The sequence below is a fragment of the Macrobrachium rosenbergii genome, chromosome 48 (assembly GCF_040412425.1).
Source record: "Macrobrachium rosenbergii isolate ZJJX-2024 chromosome 48, ASM4041242v1, whole genome shotgun sequence".
Taxonomy (NCBI): Eukaryota; Metazoa; Arthropoda; class Malacostraca; order Decapoda; family Palaemonidae; genus Macrobrachium; species Macrobrachium rosenbergii.
The window spans coordinates 25,840,775-25,860,213 of record NC_089788.1 but is presented as its reverse complement, the minus strand read 5'-3'; the positions used below and the strand labels follow the sequence as shown (position 1 = coordinate 25,860,213).

Here is a 19,439-nt window from a genome sequence, read left to right as displayed (position 1 = left end):
AAAATAAAAAAAACATCACACGGACATATGTTTTCCCAAATAGCAAACGTGTGCTTGTCCACCCCTGCACCTTCTGCCATACACTATTAAACTGATGACATATCCATATCAGCCAAATAAAAAATAAAATAACAAAACTTTTTTAAACATGCTTTTATTAAAATGCTGTAAAAAGTAAAAAATAATTTTTTGAGATACCAGGATTTTCTCACAATTAATCATGTCTACAAAAATAAAAGCGTGGGTGCCAAACATGTTAGGAACTGCTACAAGAAATGACGTATTTTTTTATTTCTTGTAGCATTTCCTTCCATGTTTGGTGCCCACACTTTTATTTTTGTAGACATGTTAAATTGTAAGAAAATCCTGGTGTGTCTCAAAAAATTACTGTTCACTTTTTAGTGCATTTTAGTATGAGTGTGTGTTAAAAAAGTTTTTATATATTTTCTATTTTATACTTTTTAGTTTTGACAGAAATTTTAACAAACTTGACTAGCTAACAAAATTGAATGTGATATCCTGTCGAGCCAAAGGTTTGAAAAATCCATAGAGTTATTAACTTATTATACAAAGTCAAAGAAGGTATGAAAAATCCAAAGATTTTCATACAAATCCTGAGATACTGGGAGAGGTCACTGTAGGTCACTGCTGACCTAGTGATCATGTAAGGTTGTACTATCATCAGGATTGAGTAACCATGCAAAATTTCAAGTCCATCCGACGGAGGGAACAGGTCAAAAGTTGAGTTACAAGTTCTGACCCAAACAGACACAAAAGTCCAGTCAAATAAAAGCAAGAAAAAAACAACAAACAAAGTGACATTTTATGATGTGTTAAGTGATGTCATGCTTTTAAACCAATGACAATCTCTCTACATACCTCTTTTGCTTTGTGTGTGTGTGTTTCTCAGCACAGTATCAGAGGATTAGTATGGCTCAGTCACAGCATTCAAAAGCTCCAATCGCTATTTTTGGAGACTGTAATGCACAGCACAGCAAGTGGCTAAATTAAAATTCCACAGATCAACATGGCCTGTCTGTTAGAGTTCTGTGTATCATCCAATTCTGTCCAGCTAACTGAGGAACCCATGTATATTTCTGGTAATATACCTCATATTCACAGATCTTCCACCTATTGTCAAGTCCAAGGTCTGTTAATATATAGGTAATTCTGATCATTGCATCACTGAGATGGACATATCTGTCAATCAATATACTGTACTGTATTCCTAATGCCACCATTGGAAAAATTATCTGGCTGATATCTAGAACCAATTGGGATTGCATTATTGAAGCTTGTCAGGCTCTTAATATTTCAGATGTTATATCAGATCTTGATCCCAAGGAAAAGTTCAATGAAATGCTGAAGGCTATTTTAATAAGGTATGTCCCTAGAAAGGTTATCAAATTCAGGACAAATGAACAGCCATGTAGATACATGTAGACGAGCTTACCAAGACAAACAAGACCAAATACAACACATGGAGACTAAATCGTTCAAATGAAAATTACACCATTTATGTTGAGTCTCGCCATGCTGCGAATAGAACTTACCATACACAGCCTAGAGAAATTACAACACAGTTCTTTGAAGAGGAAACTTGAAGGAATTACTCAGCCTCATCTGTGGTGGACCAAATCAGCATCATCTATCTTTGGGTCAGGCTAGTCTTCTATTCAAGCTCAACTAACAGATTATGGTAGACTGGTTACTGCCCTAGGGGAAAAGCTAAGCAATCAGCTGAGAATGTCCCTCTCCCTGATACATTTCATCCTGAACCTATTCTTACAAAATTTGCACTTCACTCTAGGGATGTTAAGAAAATTCTGGATAATCTTGATAGCTGGGGTTGAAAAGATCCTGAAGGTTTCTTCCTTTAGTTTTTAAAAAAAAATTTCTACTGTGTTGTATCCCAAAATTAGTAAATTCTACAAATTTTTACGTCAACGTAGTACCTTTGCGAGCTTAGCAATACAGTGCTGTTCCAAAGAATGGCATATCTGCAGACTGCAGTGACTACAGGTCAATTTCTATTCTCCCTGTGCTGTTCAAAGTTGCTGAAAAAATTATTTTTTAGCCACTAAATAAGTATGTGGAATCTAAATGACTGTTAGCTGATTGTCAATGCAGTGCTACCCTGCTCTTCACTTTTTCACGCTTCATTTTGTCACAGATTTTTGTGAAACACATTATTCACTTTTCCACGGGGGAACTTTTCACTGTAAATTATTTTTATCATATAAACTTGTATTTAGTCATGAACACAATATGAAAAAATACAGTAATTAGTGAACAATGTTGCTCTTAAAAAAAAAAAAAGCGAATCACTGATAATTTTAATTGTTTTCACCAATATATAAAGAAATAGGGACGACTTCAATACAGTAATATGCGAGAAAACGGCTATGCTTATGTACATGGGGAAACTTGATTAGTTGTCAAACGTTCTGTAAGATATTTATTTAATTTGTATTAAACATTTTATAGATATTTTGCTGTGTTCACATTAATAGTAATATTTTAAAAGGAGTAAATCATTGTTATAAGCATTTTTGGGGGCATATATTCGTAAGGATAACATTTGTAAAAGGGGTGCTAATCTAAGATGACTTAGGGTGTTTTGGGATGATGGTTGGGGGTGTATTTTTGTTTGAACTGATATTAAATTGTTTTAGTATGATAATTTCAGGTAAATTTTTGTTTGAACTACGGTACTAAATTAGGCAGCGAACTTTTAAATTATAAGCATTTTAGTTTAAGGGGTATAGGGTATTTGGCAATTATAAGCATATTTAGAGGGGAATTTGCATCTCTGCGGTGGGTTCTCGAACCTATCCCCGCGAAAAAGTGGGTACCTCAGATGCTCTTTTAGACTTGATATGCAATTTGTACGAAAACCTTGATAAGGGTTTTGAGTGCAGAGCAATTCAAATAGATTTTAGCGCTGCTTTCGATTTAGTAAATCACAAAGTACTTATTTATAAACTTCACAATCTTGGAGTGGGTGGATATGTTTTAGGATTACTTCAAGATTTCCTTACAGGTAGGCAGTAGTAAGTTACTGCTGATGGGATCTTCAGAGAACCAAGACCTATAGCATCTAGAGTTCCGCAGGGTAGTGTTCTTGGTCTTAGTGTATACAAGTGATAAGGTTGTTGTCCTGGAAAACAAGATTGTCCAGTATGCCGATGATGCAACACTTGTGAGTGCAGTCAACTATCCACTTATGAGAAATGATGCTGTCCTCAGCCTCAACCAGGACATGGACCAGATCAGTGAATGGTGTAGTTGGTGGGGTATGAGGCTGAACTCCAGTGAAATGAAAACTACTATTGATTAGTAGATCTCATACAGATTTTCCACCTCATTCTCCCCTTCAGGTGGATGGAATTTAGCCGAGTCTGAAGCTTTAACCATTTTAGGTATAAGTTTTGACTCACAACTTACTTTTGAGATACAGCTAATGAGAGTTGCAGCAAATGCTGCATAAAAGTTAGGTATTGTCTGTAAGCCCTCATATATTTATAAGTGATAAAATTAATGCAACCTGTTTTAGGTTATTTCCTTACTTTACTAGAATACTGTTCTATGGTGTGGATGTCTGATTCTTCCAGAAATTACTCTTTTTTTAGATAGCGTGGTTTGGGTGGTAGGTTCCTGTTTCCTAATATTAACAGTTATTATGACTTGGACCATTGGCTGATGGTCTTTTGTGTGTCACTTTTATAAGTGGTATTTTAACAGATCTTTCACATTCACAACTGATCCTTGATCCCCTTTTCCTGCCAAGAGCAACCAGATTCGCTGAACAGAAGCACCAACATGCAGTAAATGTGCCTCGCTGTCAAACTTTAGTTCCAGAGGTCCTTTATTCCTTACACCATTGGACTGTGGAACAGCCTCCCAGAGGATGCCGTGCAATTGGAGCTTCATAAGTTCAAGAGAAGATGCAATGCATTACTACCCTTGTATTTTAATATTTTACTTACATTTTTATCTATTCATTAATTTGTTAATTTATCTGTTTTTCTAATAACTGATCTCCCTCTTTCTGTATTTCCCATTACCTTTTAAAGTTACTTCTTTCGAATGAGCACATATTCTCTGGAAGCTTGAATTTCAAGTCAATGGCCCGTGGGCTTGTTCTACCTGAATAGGCTTCATCTTCTGTATAATAATAATAATAATAATAATAATAATAATAATAATAATAATAATAATAATAATAATAATAATCATCATCATCATCACACTGCCTTTTTTTGTGCTTTGCTTGATTTACTGTACAGTATTTCATTACAAGTAGTTGACTCCAAGGATATCACACATATCATAACAATACACAAGAGAATATTAGTCACTGTTGATATTTCATCTCTAATTAAAGATATCTATAATACAAATCTGTGGATGTTGGCAACATGTTGCTATTTATAACTTGTCTCTGCTGCCATCAACCAAATGGGAAGAGTGTATAAGTTTGTCTTGCATATGCACATGCTAGGGAATATCATATACGTTTATTTCTTGTAGGTTGTAAATGTGATGGTTTTTTATCCTTCATACAGTTAAAACTATGAAAAAACAAAAAATAAAAAAAAACTAGAGAATACAGTATAAAATAATGAAAATAGCATAAAATAATAATTAAAAATATAGGAAGGGGTTATACACACAAGCTAGGGGATATCGAATTTATCTCTCTCTCTCTTGGATTGTAAATTTGATTCTTTTTTTTTTATCTTGTATGCAGTGAAAATTATGACAAAGCGCACAAAAATGAAAAAACTGAGAAAAAGGAGTAAAAATTAAAATGAGAATAGCGTAAAATAAAATAAAGGGAAGGAGTGTGTGTGTTACAGACTTTATCATATGCGATACCTTAGTTGTTGTTCTCTCTCTCTCTCTATATACCATATCTCCTTTTTTTTGTGGTGCTTGATGTATTTCATTGCAAGTTACAGTACAGTACTGTCGATATCCTTTAATAAAATTTATAAAAAGCATAAACGTAAAAAACAAAACACACACTAATTAAGTCAAATGCCTGCCTACCCGTCTCCACCCATCCCACATCCTTCCCAGCTAGGGAAATGCCTTCTTTCCTCCACCCACCTTCTGGGTGAGTCTTCCTCTAAACAGCTTTACTGCCCCTCATCTTCCATGGCACCCAGCCATCTGACCCCCTGCCCTTGGAAACTTCTCCGGGTCTCCCACACATCTCAGACCCTTTCTCAGTCTCTTTTTGAGTGTAAGCAGTGTTACCAACATTTCCTTAGGTCGTGCATCATTCAAGTGGTTTTTTCAAATTTGTTAAAAATCTAAAGACAGTATATTATACATCTTTCATTCCTGGTCTGGTTGTGTCATATAATGTCAAGGTCCAGATAATGAAGATCCAGATGATCGAGAGATAACTGTATTGCAGGTGTGCTCCAGCTGCAGACACATGGAAACAACTCACCATTGTTGCTGGTGCTGGGGTTCTTAGATGGATGGCCAGCCAGGGGTATATTCTTAATCCTACAGTATCTCTTGGAAAAAGTTAACTGTACAGATTGGCTAAAGTATATTGATGGGTTCTGTATTTAAACAACTAGTGTCTCTATTCAATAAAATGCAGTTGGCCTTAATTATAAAACAAAATAAATCCTGTGTGATAACATTTAGTCTTTTTAATATGCTGAATGCTATAAAAACTAATCTAATACTGCTAGTGTATTCATTAATGCCCACCCTCCAACTTTTAACTCTAAGCTTACTCTAAAATAGAACTGTCTACACACTAGGTAGAATTAAACTGTTTACACACTAGGTTTTATAAAAGTAAATACAAAAAGCTGAGTTTACTTGCTTCCATTTTTTCTACTGAAACCTAATCCTGGCTCATGATTTGTGATTTTACAACTCAAGATTCAATAACCAAAGCTGGGCAGATAAATGCACATGAAACCTAAGCAAATGATAAAGAACCATGTAAACTCTGGTTACTAATAAACCATTATTAGGAAAATTAGTAACTTACAAAAAACAGCAACTTACAAAGCTCTGCAGGTAGGCCACAAGCTCACTGTTTTCTTTATCAGACTGATGCAACAACTCGCCACTCTTAAACCAATGGCTGCTGTCATTTTCTGTTATGGCCCTGTCATAGTCACCATATTCAATGCCGCTTTCACTTCCTTCTGACATAACTACCTCCGCTTGGATAGGCATGGGGAACATATCGTCTATTTCACCTTCAAACTTGTCTTCTTCTTTATCACAGCTGCTTTCCAATGTATCAGAGACTATGTCTTTCCTGACTGTCATACTGACATTATTTCTGGTGACCTGTATACTACAACTATCCTTAATGGCTAGTTTTTCACTCGAACTGCTCTTCTTCAGGCCATCTCTTTCTTTTTCTGGGTGGTTTACTTTCTGGATATTGTCCTTTGATGCTTCCTGAGTGATAGTGGTACTGCTATTTTTCTTAACTTGAGGAGATAACACTTGAGAGGTACGTTTACTAGACTGCTCTGTTGCATCGACTCCTGTGGTTTTTGTTTGCCCTTTGCTTTTTTTGGGGACCTTTAATTTTACTTCTGTGCTTTTAGGAAGTTCTTCTTTTAAATTATTGGTTTTTGGGGGCAACTTATTATCTTTAGGGTTTGTTGTATGTGCAGCCTTCTCCCCAGATTGATTTGTTGGCTTGACAACCTCCAAACACTTCTGAGTCCCTTTCTTTTCATTGCCACTTTCCCTTTTGTCAACACTGGATTTCTCTTCTTCAGTCTTAGCGACTAAGCTTCTTCCTGGATCGACAGTTTTGCTTTTTTCAGGGTAATCTTTAGAACCGAGCTTGGATGGGATCACTTTACTTTTGTCAGTATTCTTATCTTTTGATAATTGCTTAATATTTGAACTTCCTGAACTTTCAACTTTATCTTCTCGATTTTTCAAATGTTTTTTCTCATGTTCTGTCCCCCTCACACATTTAGATTTTTCAAGAACAGCAACACTTCCCTCCCTCTTTGTTTTCTCATTTTCATCTTTTGTTAACTGTTTACCACTGACACCTGATGAGATGTTCTCTTTCACACTCGGGATAATCTTAGATTTTGTACTACTTGTACTTGAAGTTTCCTCATTTTGCTCTTTGGATTTCATAATGTCAACAGCTTTTTTGTCATGGCTGCTACATTTTTCCATGTGGTTTCCATCACTCATTCCTTTTAAAGGCATACCAGGGCTTATAGTTTTAGACTGAGAACTCATCACTTTCATATGAGAACTGGAGGAGTTTATACTTTTCAACTGCGCACTTCCACTAATCACCTTAAGTGGAGTACTGGCACTTGCAGTTTTGGTCTGAGCACTATTACTAATACCTTTCAATGGAACACTAACACTGGGACTCTTAGCCTGGGGACCTCCACTCACTGCTTTCAACTGAGAACTAGCACTTGTACTTTTGGCCTGAGCAGTTCTGCCCACCAATTTTGGAGGAGTACTTGCATTTATACTTTTGGTAACAACACTTCCACTGACTGTATTAGATGCCATACTGTTATTTGTCACTTTAGCCTGAGCACTTACGCTCACTTCTTTCACTGAAGTGCTAGCATTTGTATTCTTAGCCTGAGCACTTACACTCTCAGTTTTAGAAGATGCACTGACAACTACGGTTTTGGTCTGCGTACTTCCAGTTATCAGTTTCGCTGGAGAAATGACACTTGTACTTTTGGGTTGAGTACTTCCCCCACTCACTTGTAAAGGTGCACTCTTGTCATTAGTTTTGGGCACAGTGGGAGAAATACTGCCCAGCTTCTCCGTGTTCTCATCCTTGGAATCATCACTGTCAGAATCACTGTCACTGTCTGACGCATCATCTGATCCAGATGATGAAGAGTCACTGCTATCTGAATCAGAATCCCTGTCAGAATCACTGTCCGAGTCAGTGTCACTATCTTCAAGTGTGGACATATGCTTTCCCTCAATTAAAGGTCTATATTTTTCAGGTGATGATTGGTCTCTAGGTGTCAAAATATTCATGTCCTGGCTACCTCTGCCTGGTGTGCTCTGGACAGGTTTTGGCCGCACAACATCCCTATCAGAAAACAAATCTGTTTTTGATGTGACATTACCTTTTGAACACTGTATACGTTTTTCATACATACTTCCTGTTGCCTCTTTCTTTGCCAAACTTGCAATATTGGGCAATTCTTTCTGAGCACTTTTGTCAGGTAAAACCACTGCAGTGACCTGAGTTTCACAAGTTTGCACCAAGGATAGTTTATCATCACTGACACTTTTTAATGAGTCTTGAGTACAATGTTGGCTTCCATTCTCCTTCTGGTGATGCTGACAATCACTTTGAGAGAGGATTCCCTTGTCATTCTTATCATTTTTTCCTTCAGTCACCTGGACAAAAGCCCTTAACTGGGCCAATCCCTCATCAGTTTCTTGACACTCCAGAGATTCATAGGACTCTAGTATGTTGGCCTCTTTCAACTCGGACACTGGCAAATCAGACTCATTAGCCTGGACCATCTCGACTTGAGACGATCCAATATCGTCTTCCTCATCGTACTCTGGAACGCACTTGGTGGTTAAGTCCTTGCTTATATAGTCAGTTTCACTTGAATCCATTAAGTAATTATCTTCATACTCTGCAAAAAAAGGTTAAATTATAATATCAATAGGTCAAAGGTAAATAAATATTCAGTATAAAAAATTCTTTCACATATGTCTCCTAGTACTCCCTCAGCCTAAAAATTACATTCTAAGAATTAACCATTTTTTGGTAAAATTTCGTTCTAAGAAACAAACTTTTGTCTCATTAAAAATCTTTGTCACTTCAATACTTCAAAGGTGGGACCATCCAATATTTACAGAAATGAGAACTTTTGTAACTTTAATTGGGTAACAACTCTTCAAAGTGGGATATACTCACACCTCCTGTCAGGAATGTACATAAACTAGATGGAATGATTTTAGTATAAATCTTTGAAGGTTTATGCAAACTAAAAGACACTACCCCATTTGAAGCAAAAAAAATCATGTACATTTCTCACCTGAGATAGGAAGTAACAGAAATATGGAAGACCCTCAGAATGGAGTGACATATCAAGAAAGAGTGGAAAGACTCTGGACTAGAGACAGCTACAGTACAATGATGTGCAGTCAAAGACTAGAAGTCGTTTACTGAACAATTATAAGTAAAAATGAAATACCACAAAATAAAGCCAGTACATGCAATAAGTAATAAGCAGTGAATTTTGCAACTACTTGCATAATGACATTGATGTTCAATATAAAAATGAACAAAAATGTGAAGCAGCGTCCAGCTAACCACAACTGAATGATGTCTAGGGAAAATAAGTGACACAGGAAATGGGAAATTATACACAGAATTATGAAAATTAGCCCGTCTTTAACTGGATCTGACCTAAAGGGAATAATAATAAAGGGATACCCAGTATTTAAAGAACATCTCACCTGCTGGAATCGCAAGTGCTTTCCCCTGCCATATATCATGATGGTCTTCATTTTGACAGCTTGATGAGAGAGAGAGAGAGAGAGAGAGAGAGAGAGAGAGAGAGAGAGAGAGAGAGAGAGAGAGAGAGAGAGAGAGAGATTCAGAGTGCTTTCCCTGCCATATATCATGATGGTCTTTGACAGCCAGCTTGATGAGAGAGAGAGAGAGAGAGAGAGAGAGAGAGAGAGAGAGAGAGAGAGAGAGAGAGAGAGAGAGAGAGAGAGAGAGAGAGAGATTTTCAAAAACGCCTTGTAATCTCCTCCTTACTGGAAAGGAGGAGAATACATAATGATCCAACCACTTTGTGTTTCAAGATAACAATTACATTACCTGAGTAAGTGTAATCTGTTGGCAGTGTGAGAGCCAACAGAGCCGCAACTGCTGTGCGGGCTTCCATATCTCCTTCTTCTTCTTCATCTTCACCAGCCTCCTCTCCATCTCCTGGTTGCTGATGATCTTGTGACATCATTCTACAATCTTAAAGAAAAACATGGTGGAATTAAGATGCGTTGAACTATCAATGTTCTCCTAATACTATTTTATCATAAATGCTGACAATAAAATATATATTAGGCTAGCTATATCCAACAGCAGTACAGTTCTGTACAGTATTTACAAAATATGTAATTTCAGGTCTCAAGCTTACTTTTTACCAATAAAATCTGCAGTACATTCTACGATGGGTCTACAAACCATAAAACAATAGTCAAATGAAACAATATGCCACAAACAAAAAAATTACTTTTTTGTATATGAAGGCTATCCTATCCATCTACTTGTTACTCACTAAACCTCTACTGCAGTAAATTGGAATAAAAATGGCACCTGTATTGATCATTTTATAAGAATGTACGAGTAACATTGTTGTGGTTATCAAAAGCTATATACAATATTAGAAGTTGAGAAAAGGGAAGCAGCATATAGCAAGGGAAGTGGGAGATACAGAAAATGCAGGACACAATATGTGGAAGTCCCAAAAGGTCAAGGAGAGAAGTGAACAAGAATTCTGGCAATATGTGCAAGAAGTGAGTGACCACATCACATGTCCTGGTCTACAAAGAAAAACCTGACAAAACATTATGATGGTAACTGCATCATGTACCAGCACATATCTGACTCTCCCTGCAAACCTGTACACTCATGACAGTGCAGTACTGTAACAATTACCCAATGACAATATATCACAGTTACAAATTTCATAATGAATGGAAAAACTTTGTGATCTTGTTGTACAAAGGTAAGTTAAAGAGGTCTGTCGTCTGTTTGGTTCTACAACAAACATTAAAGACTAAGAACCTCCATGAGCCTTTTCAATGCTGAAAAACCAAATGAAACTACTGAACCTGGAAAATATTTACAGCCCAAGGGATTGACAGACAAATCAATACTGAAAATGTTTTGTTACATGATTATCGAGGGGAAAATGTACAAAGCAGGTAGGCATAGTCTGCTCTGAAACCATGTTAGGCTAAAACTGAAATAATATTTTTTCACTGCCAACTTGTAAGTGGCCAAGGTGATGACATTATCCAAATTTCCCTTCCAACTGCCTCAAACTACTCACATTTCCAAGGAACTAATAATACAAAGAGAAGGTCATGTGTTCATGAATTACAGCCATTGGAAAGAATACAATCTGCCCTAGACATAACATAATGATATTGGTCTATACATATTCAGAAGAGGAGAAAGCTTTCTCTTTTATAACTTTGTGGCCTATGTTATGATTGGTATCAGTGTGCCTTATGTTATGATTGGTATCAGTGTGCCTTATGTTATGATTGGTATCAGTGTGCCTTATGTTATGACCAACATATTATTAGTTCCATAATGAAAACTTATTTGCAACAAGCAGATACATCTACTGAATTGGGAAGCATGCCTTTAGGTTACAGGTGAGAAATACTGAGAGGAAAATGCACAAATATGTAACAAGAGGGATAAATGATCAACAAATGGATAAATATACTGTACAGTCCTAGAGGAAACATGGATCAAGTTTGGTAAAAGTTAATTTTAGTTGCACGGTCTGATTCCTGCCAGTCACCGACCAGGACAGGTTACAGCCTTTTTGGGGGGCTTCGCCGCCCCGCGCCCAGATCAGAGCATGTCACCCCAAGTTAGGTTAGGTAGGTGAGATCTGGTTAAGTCAGGACTTGGCATCATAGGAAAGGTTATATCTAGTTATGTACAATGATCCTGTCCAAGTCGACGACTGGCAGGAATCAGGTCACGCAACTTAAGTAAAGTTTTACCCAAGTCTTTAGACACAGTGAATCAGGAGAATGCAAAACTACTTAGTGAACTGAATAAATATGACAGTGACGTCCAAGTCTGGTTAGGTTAAGTCCTGTTTGCTCTGGACACTATCCAAGCTGTATTGAAGCCCTACACAGGAGAGTCACTCTCTACGGTTGTAAGCTGGAGCTTTGCTGGTCCTACTAACCACCTGCCAAAATGAAGAAAATCCAGGTCTAAGCTATGGAGAAAATCCAGGTCTAAGCTACTAAGTATTAGTAGCATCAGCTCAAGTGTTCCTACTAGCCTAGACTTAGTCCGAATTCATTCCCACGTAAAACTTCCCCAAGGATGAATTTGGGGTAACAAATGTATGCACAAATTCAGAAATACAAAAGCCAATCAGCATCAAGTTACAGCCTATCTGGCATGGGCGAGACAATGTAACGAACACCATGGGCTGACAAGCCCACGCCTACCTCAGATCCTGGGGGAACAGCCGGAAGGTTAAATATCCAGAACATATGGCGATTCAATTTCTCATTCATGTTTCAGGATCTAACGTTGAAACGACGGAGTATCAAAGAAGGGAAACTCATCAGGTTTCAATGGAGAAGTGAAATGCAAGTGATCATCCGTAAACAGGTCTGCATTAGTGCACTGGAAGACGCCTTCTCTTCCTTAGTGATGCCTTCTGTAAAGGTTCACAGGAGGATAAATAAGGGCACAGCGAACAAGGTGCACAATGGAAATTCATAGTACAATAACAACTGAAACAAGACATCCCTTGTTATAGATACGAAGAGTGTCGCCTATGTCTACAAAGTGGCAACGTTGCTTGACAACCCACAGCGTCTTCTTCGTCTTTACCCTTTTGTTGTGCTGTATATCCGGCCTCTTTTCCTGTTCATACCCCTTCAGAAGAACTATCTGTCATGTAACTCACAAGATTTGGGACAAAGGATCTCCATCTCACCTCTGATGAATGGCCTTGGACATGACAAACAACGGGGAAGTAACGTTTTCCTGGATATCTTCAGATAGTAAATTCTCCTGCTGGAGGAGGAGGTGGAGAGAGGAACCCACCGCTGATCACGTGACCCTGAAACCCAGGTTGCCGCCGCGCTGATATGCCACGTCTTTATCGTTGGTAATTTCAAAAGATAAGGGCGGAAGGTTTCTACGGGCGTAGTTTCTATTCAGTCACGCCCATTTGTGACAGGTCCTTCCGACAAGCACAGGGGTTTAACAGTACCATTCCCGGTCCCGACTCATCGAACTTATCGCGAATTCGCGATCGGCATACTACCTCTATCTCGGGCTCTTCTCAGAGCAGACTGAATTTCATCCGTTTCATTGTATATTGCGGGTTTTCGGTAAGTATGAATGTTTTTGTGCCATCTGTATGACCCCTGAGCCTCATTGTTATTCGAGGGGTATCAAAATGAATATGCAGTGGATTTCATTCATAACATACGCCCACAATTTACGTGCGATACTTGCAGGTGCATCTAACTGTACACCTTCAACGGCTGAATTGTCACTGTTACCTTCGAGCCCTTTCATTTCACGCGTTTCAAGACAAATCTGCTCGTCAAACGTTCGAAACGTCTTGCGTTGTTGAAAGTTAAAATAGACTTCGTGGGTTGTTAACCGATATACGAGTCTGCTTACCTTGGAGTAGAGTTACACCGACTTCCTTCCAGCACGGATTCTTATAACCTACAGGGACCAACTTGACCAAGAATAAATTACCAGCAATAAACGTTCTGTGATTATATCGTCATTTTATTTTTAATGTTCTCGCAGTCGATATTACAGACTGGATGAGGAATACAGTAGACTGAAGAGCTTTCAGACTACCTAAACTCTGTGGAATTCTGGATTTTTATTTGAGGTTATTAAGTAAAAATTCATAACCTATTTTCAGTAGTAGTTTCACATATTTAATTATCAGTTGTAGCCTGAGTGAAATGGTCCTGTATTACAACTGACACTCGTTTTGAGGAGTAAATGGCCATATTAAAAAGTGTGGTATTAATCCAGGTCTCTAATAACTTGCAAGGAATGACAGCATGCTACTCATCACCTTTTCTCGTTAGTCAAATAGTAGGTTAGTACACTACGTTTGATGGAAGAGCAGTCCGGTAAGCTTTATTTATAGCATTACTGTTTATCTTTAGTTTATTTTCTAACTGAATTAACGTGGTAATCTTTTAAGTTAATGACATACCTAATTTTCTGCTGTACATCATGGCTGGCAGTAGTAATTACAGGTAGAAAAATCCAAGCCTCATAAGTACATATTAAAAAAATTATCGGATCTATATTCATTTTTATATGGGCTGGGGATATCATCGAAAGGAGAGGGAAATCAGTGCATATAAACAAACGCGCACACACACACTCTCTCTCTGTGACCTTATGGTATAGTAACCATGCTACTCATCACCCCAATGAGAGTGACAGGGTTTGATTTCTAGGCCAGGCAAAGCACTTTAGACATATTCTGTTAGTTAATCCCATTGTCAACCTGATCAGTTAATGGGGTACTTGGTAATCAGCTGACAGGTGGACTGCAGATGGGGTTAAGAGCAGGGGACTAACAGCATCGCAAAATAATGTTGAAAACACATAGGGGCAACCATTCTTGAGTGAAACTGAGGAAAAAGTTGTATAGGAAAAGTAAACTGTATTTTCTATGAATTTAAGTGCTTACGTGTAATTCAATTTACCTGGCATTTTTACTCTTTAGCATTTGAAGTGTAAATCTTGCATTCAGTTTAGCTTTCTTGTAGTTAGCCTTATTTATTACCTCAGTTGCCGCACTAATATTTACCGTACTTTTTTTTTTTATGAATGTCCATGCAACACCTCAAAAGGTTAGCAAATGGACTGCAATTAGATTTAGCTGTGGTTTGTTCATACGGAAGATTCCTTTGGTTATCAAGATGAATGTGAATGAGAATAGAGGTTTTCTTACTTCTTAATTGTTCTACCTTGCAAAAATTAAACCAGATGCACTTAGACCGTAAACATGCATCTTTGCTGGTTTGATAATTATCTACAACGGCATACTTAAGAGATGTTATATTCTCTCTGACTGTAAGATTTTACACATAATCCATAGAGCTGAGCGGGATTGGCAAGTGGAAAATGCACTCATTGGGGTTAGCTACGGAGGGTGCGTGATGGTGCTGCTCCTGGTTTCACAGGTTGACTTCATAATTTCAATGTAATTTCCTTCATCAGTAGTCACCATTACATAGAATTAATAGGTATCTCATTAATACGCAGCTTTCATTTACCTCTCAAAACAACTGTTTCTAAGCAGAATTCTGAGCACGCTAATTTTGTACCTTAATTCAATTTCTCAATATTTTTAAGATTGAGTGGGTCTTGCAAATTCTCTTCTCTTTGTATTTCTCGAAATCTGGAAGCGATGGGTTTCCAAATGGACTTCCCATCAGCTAATCCAACATGGAGCTCTGAAAATGAAGCAATCATACTTCATTGTTTGTGTATTACTGTTTACCTGTGGTTGGATAAGTACAGACACGAAATTTCAAAAACTAGTAGAGTATGAAACAACAAAATTCATAAATAACAAAACTGCTCACTGCCTGTGTGTGTGTGTGTGCTTTTTTGAAGTATTAAGTCCTATCACCACACCCCAAATAATTTCAGTTATAAAAGTATAAAAAACTAAAATATCATCACATCTCAAAAAAATTTAGTTATAAAAGGATAAAAAACAATAAAATACTAAGTCATATGGAGAGTATAAAACTGATCATAAATATGTCTACTGCTTGGTTTCGTTCCACTGCCAAAAAATAACAAAACAACAAAAATAAAAATCTGACCACATACTTCAACCACAAACATCACTCATTAATGCTAGCCATTTTCATCATTCCAATTTAACACAGTGAGTGTATTATACCAGCCACAAGATTATGGAGCTCATTAAAAGTCCAACACACACAGTAGCCGATGGCTGAATGCATTTCGTTTTACATACAGTTCAGTTCAATAGTTTAGAATTGAAAGTTGAAATGCAATTACAGAAACAAACACGGCATACAACGGCCACAAGACCGGTTGCCACGGCTTGTGTTTCTTTTCTGGATTAGCTCCAAGTATTTCCACACACATCTACAAGAGAATTACATTCTTTGTGGAAACTGTTTTTCTCAGCAATGAGAAGTTAATGAACATCCTTGCGTAGGTAATATTTGGAACCTATTTCTCAAAATAAAAACAACTTGAAAAAATTCAGGACACATACGTGTCTAGAGTCTGGAAAGTGTAAATTTCTGCAAGGAAAATGTTCCAGTGACGAATGGTTTTTCATATATTTACTCAACGTGTTTCCCTCAATGCATAGAGTATTATCCAAGGCTGGCACATTCATATTACTGTAAATTTTTTTCGGCAATACCATTCTCGTTGTCATCAATGATTGCTACAACTAAGCTCAATTAAATTTCACCTTTAGTGTTAATTCCTTGTAAAAATGGTCACTAGACACAAACCTTACATAAACAAGGCAATTTCAAAGATTTTTAATAAACTTAACAGCTTACCAAATTGCAGACAATTCAGTTATGAACCAGACAAGTTATTGGGTAATTGGAATATATAATTTAGACGCTGGGACCTATGGGGCCATTCAGCACTGAGTGGGAAATTAGGAGTAAAGGAGTTTTTAGAGGTGTAATACGAGAAAACCTCGTAGTAGGTGCACCATGAAACAATTGTTAGGAGAGGGTGAAAATTAAGATGGACGACAGAGACTATGAACGGAGGTGCAGTAAAAGGAATGAGAGGGGGTTGCAGCTAGGGGCCAGAGGGATGCTGCAAAGAACCTTCAGTAATGCCTACAGTGCACTGCATGAGGTGCACTGATGGCACTACTCCCCTACAGGAGTTGTTAGGTAAAGAAAACCATCTTCTTTCATTAGATGATACTGTACTGTATCGCAGCAAATCCTACTTTAGAGAAAGAGGTAGACCAGTCTGTATAGATGGTGTAATATGAGCCTTTACATAGAACTGTATATGTTCATGTAAAAATACGAGAAAAATATATGTGAACAGTATAATATTTGAAGTGCCAGTCTGGCATTTATGCAGAAAAAATATAGTCTTGATCCATCTTAGTATACACTTTACAATAAGACAAACATTGACATAGCAACCATCTTAATTCATAGAACTGAGACAAGTTTTACAAGATTAGGGAAGTCTGAAATAACTTCCTAACAGAGAAAAGCCTTTTGGTCAGCCAGCATCAGTTGACCTTTAGTTCCACCTTTTTCATCATTCCTCAAGGAAGATAGATAGAAAAAGATAGATAGAATATAGAATTTAGGTCAAAGACCTAGCGCTGGGACCTATGAGGTCATTCAGCCCTGAAACTGAATTTGACAGTGAAAAGGTTTGGACTATGAATCAATTGTTAGGAGTGGGTGGAAAGTATGATGGAAGAAAGAGATTATGAATGGAGGTACAGCAAAAGGAATGAAAGGGATTGCTGCTAGGGGCTGAAGGGACGCTGCAAAGAATCTTAAGTAATGCCTACAGTGCACCACATGAGGTGCACTGATGGCCCTACCCCATTACAAGATGATTATAGATAAGTTCTTTCAACTTCAAAATGCTTGTTACTTGTCCAAGACAACATCCTACTCAGCTACTAAGAGAACCCTTTATCTGGTGGGAAATCTTCTATCATCTGGGATTTATTAGTAAATTCTAGTCCCTGTTAATGGATTGAGTAATTTTATCAAACAAAATATGATGATTGGCATTTAGTCTCTAACAAGAAATACATCATGTAAACATCGTTACATTAGTATCCAAAGGGTACAGGATTTTAAAGATTAAACCTTTGACTGAACAGTAGCAATTATGTTGGAATTACAACTACAGAAACAAAAAATGTAAAGTTTGGGTAATGCAAAAAAGAGGAGTTCCAAAATTCAAGAGCAAGGGGAAAAGAAATCTAATGTTAGTTAAGAACCTTGTTTACAAGTTTTACTCAGTACCTTTTAGCAGTCCAAGACCCGTAACATGTAGGGAACTTGGAGTAACTGAATGACAGTTGATCAACTAGCAAGCAAATGTCCCAAGTAGGATATACAGCAGAAGCAATCTTAAGAGGGAGGAAATGCTAGCTGAAACTTAGAAATAGTTGTGTTATTGATATCATATAAGGCTTCTGCATTATCAGGAGCCACAGTGAAAGAAAAGCCTCCATGCATAAAAGAACAACCCTCCATACAGTGATGGACAAGGTCTCAAGAAATTAAAGCTGCTCAGATGTATTCGCAGTAGAGCACAATTAGAATTTGACCTAAACATTTCAACTGGCAGACAGAAACTTTCAGGATGTGTGGAGGAGACCAAGTTAAGTAATTCCCGAGTTCCATGAAATTCCATGGCACATTTTTGAGCTATTTAAAGCATATGGCAGTTATTTTGGATTGCTGATGCCCTAGGAAATTCCTTGCGGTTTAAAGGTTGTAAATCCATTTTTATCAAAGCTTTTAGCATTAACTACAACCCAGTGAAGTTACTGCAGATTTTATTGATGGAAGAACACAAACTTCTCATAAGGAACATTTCTTTTTATAAGAAAACTATGGTCAGTAATCATATTTAAGCTTCAAAATAAATCTGCAGCACCAAAATCAGCTTTTCAGATTAATTTAGCACTGGGCTATACAGTATCTGTTTTTCAGTTACGGTAGGTATTTTAGTTCCACTTTCTGCTGGAATATTCTATGACAAGAATATCTACATATTGCAATTACTGTATTTCCATCGACAACATTTTGGGAAACATTCTTGAAATAACTTAGTTAATGATGTACAAAATTTATCTCCTCAAATTTGACAAAGAAAAAACTCATGTAAACAAAAAAAATCATGTTTATCAATATACTTTTGTTCATGACATCTAAGGTTTGCACATTCATGAAATTTTCACATTGTTTCCATTTCAGGTGAATGAAGCAAAGGAAATAAGCAGATAAAGTTTAAGAAGAGAACTTAGAAATGGGGAAAAGCTATGCATTTTATGTGAACTTTCTGGGAATAATTGTCCAAAGGCAACTGTATAAGTAACAAGAGATGAAATGCAGTGCTGTACTGTAAAAGATGTGTGTGTAAAAAGAACAATCAAATGCAAGACATCTGTTGCTATCTATATCAAATGTCGGCAAGAATACTGCATACACAATGCTTAGAAGCTCCGCCTAGCAAAGTTCAACAACTTCATGCAATAAGAATAAAACTGATTTTGTACAAAGACTTTTTACGTAAACATGAAGAAATAAAAGGAAGACTACCAACATGAGTACTGTTTTTTGGAAACACAGTAATTAATATCATTTGTAATAATGATGAACACCATAATGATAAGAGGGGCAGAGAAATCCTTCTCTGGCTGTCTAGTGTTATTGATCTTGTTGCAGCAGCAGATCAACATCATTATACTTGTTACAAAATATTTCTTGAGGCCTAAATGTGCACCACCCGGAATCAGCATACATCAAGTACAAAAGCCAGATGGTGAAAAATCATAAGGATTTCTGAAACTGAGACTGTTTAGAACAAATTGATAAAAGCCAATATTTTTTTGATGAGTTAATGTCCATTATGTCCATTT

General features: G+C 37.1%; 1 protein-coding gene across 6 annotated transcripts in view; it reads right to left on the bottom strand.

Moving 5' to 3' along the window:
- The window catches only part of LOC136831302 (uncharacterized), a 92,646-nt gene extending 79,187 nt beyond the window's left edge, over nt 1-13,459 (bottom strand). The window contains exons 1-5 of one of the 6 annotated variants that reach the window (XM_067091440.1): nt 12,738-13,038; nt 12,241-12,455; nt 11,779-11,972; nt 9,854-10,000; nt 6,043-8,654 (exon numbers count right to left, since the gene is read on the bottom strand). In XM_067091440.1, the coding sequence (XP_066947541.1) occupies nt 6,043-8,654; nt 9,854-9,992 (2,751 nt within the window). In that variant the 5' untranslated portion in view covers nt 9,993-10,000; nt 11,779-11,972; nt 12,241-12,455; nt 12,738-13,038. Of the gene's footprint in view, nt 1-6,042; nt 8,655-9,853; nt 11,266-11,319; nt 11,973-12,240; nt 12,592-12,707; nt 13,305-13,435 lie in introns of those variants that run through there. The other 5 variants (XM_067091441.1, XM_067091438.1, XM_067091444.1 and 2 more) reach the window with 5 other exon arrangements.
- Nucleotides 13,460-19,439: the final 5,980 nt, after the last annotated feature.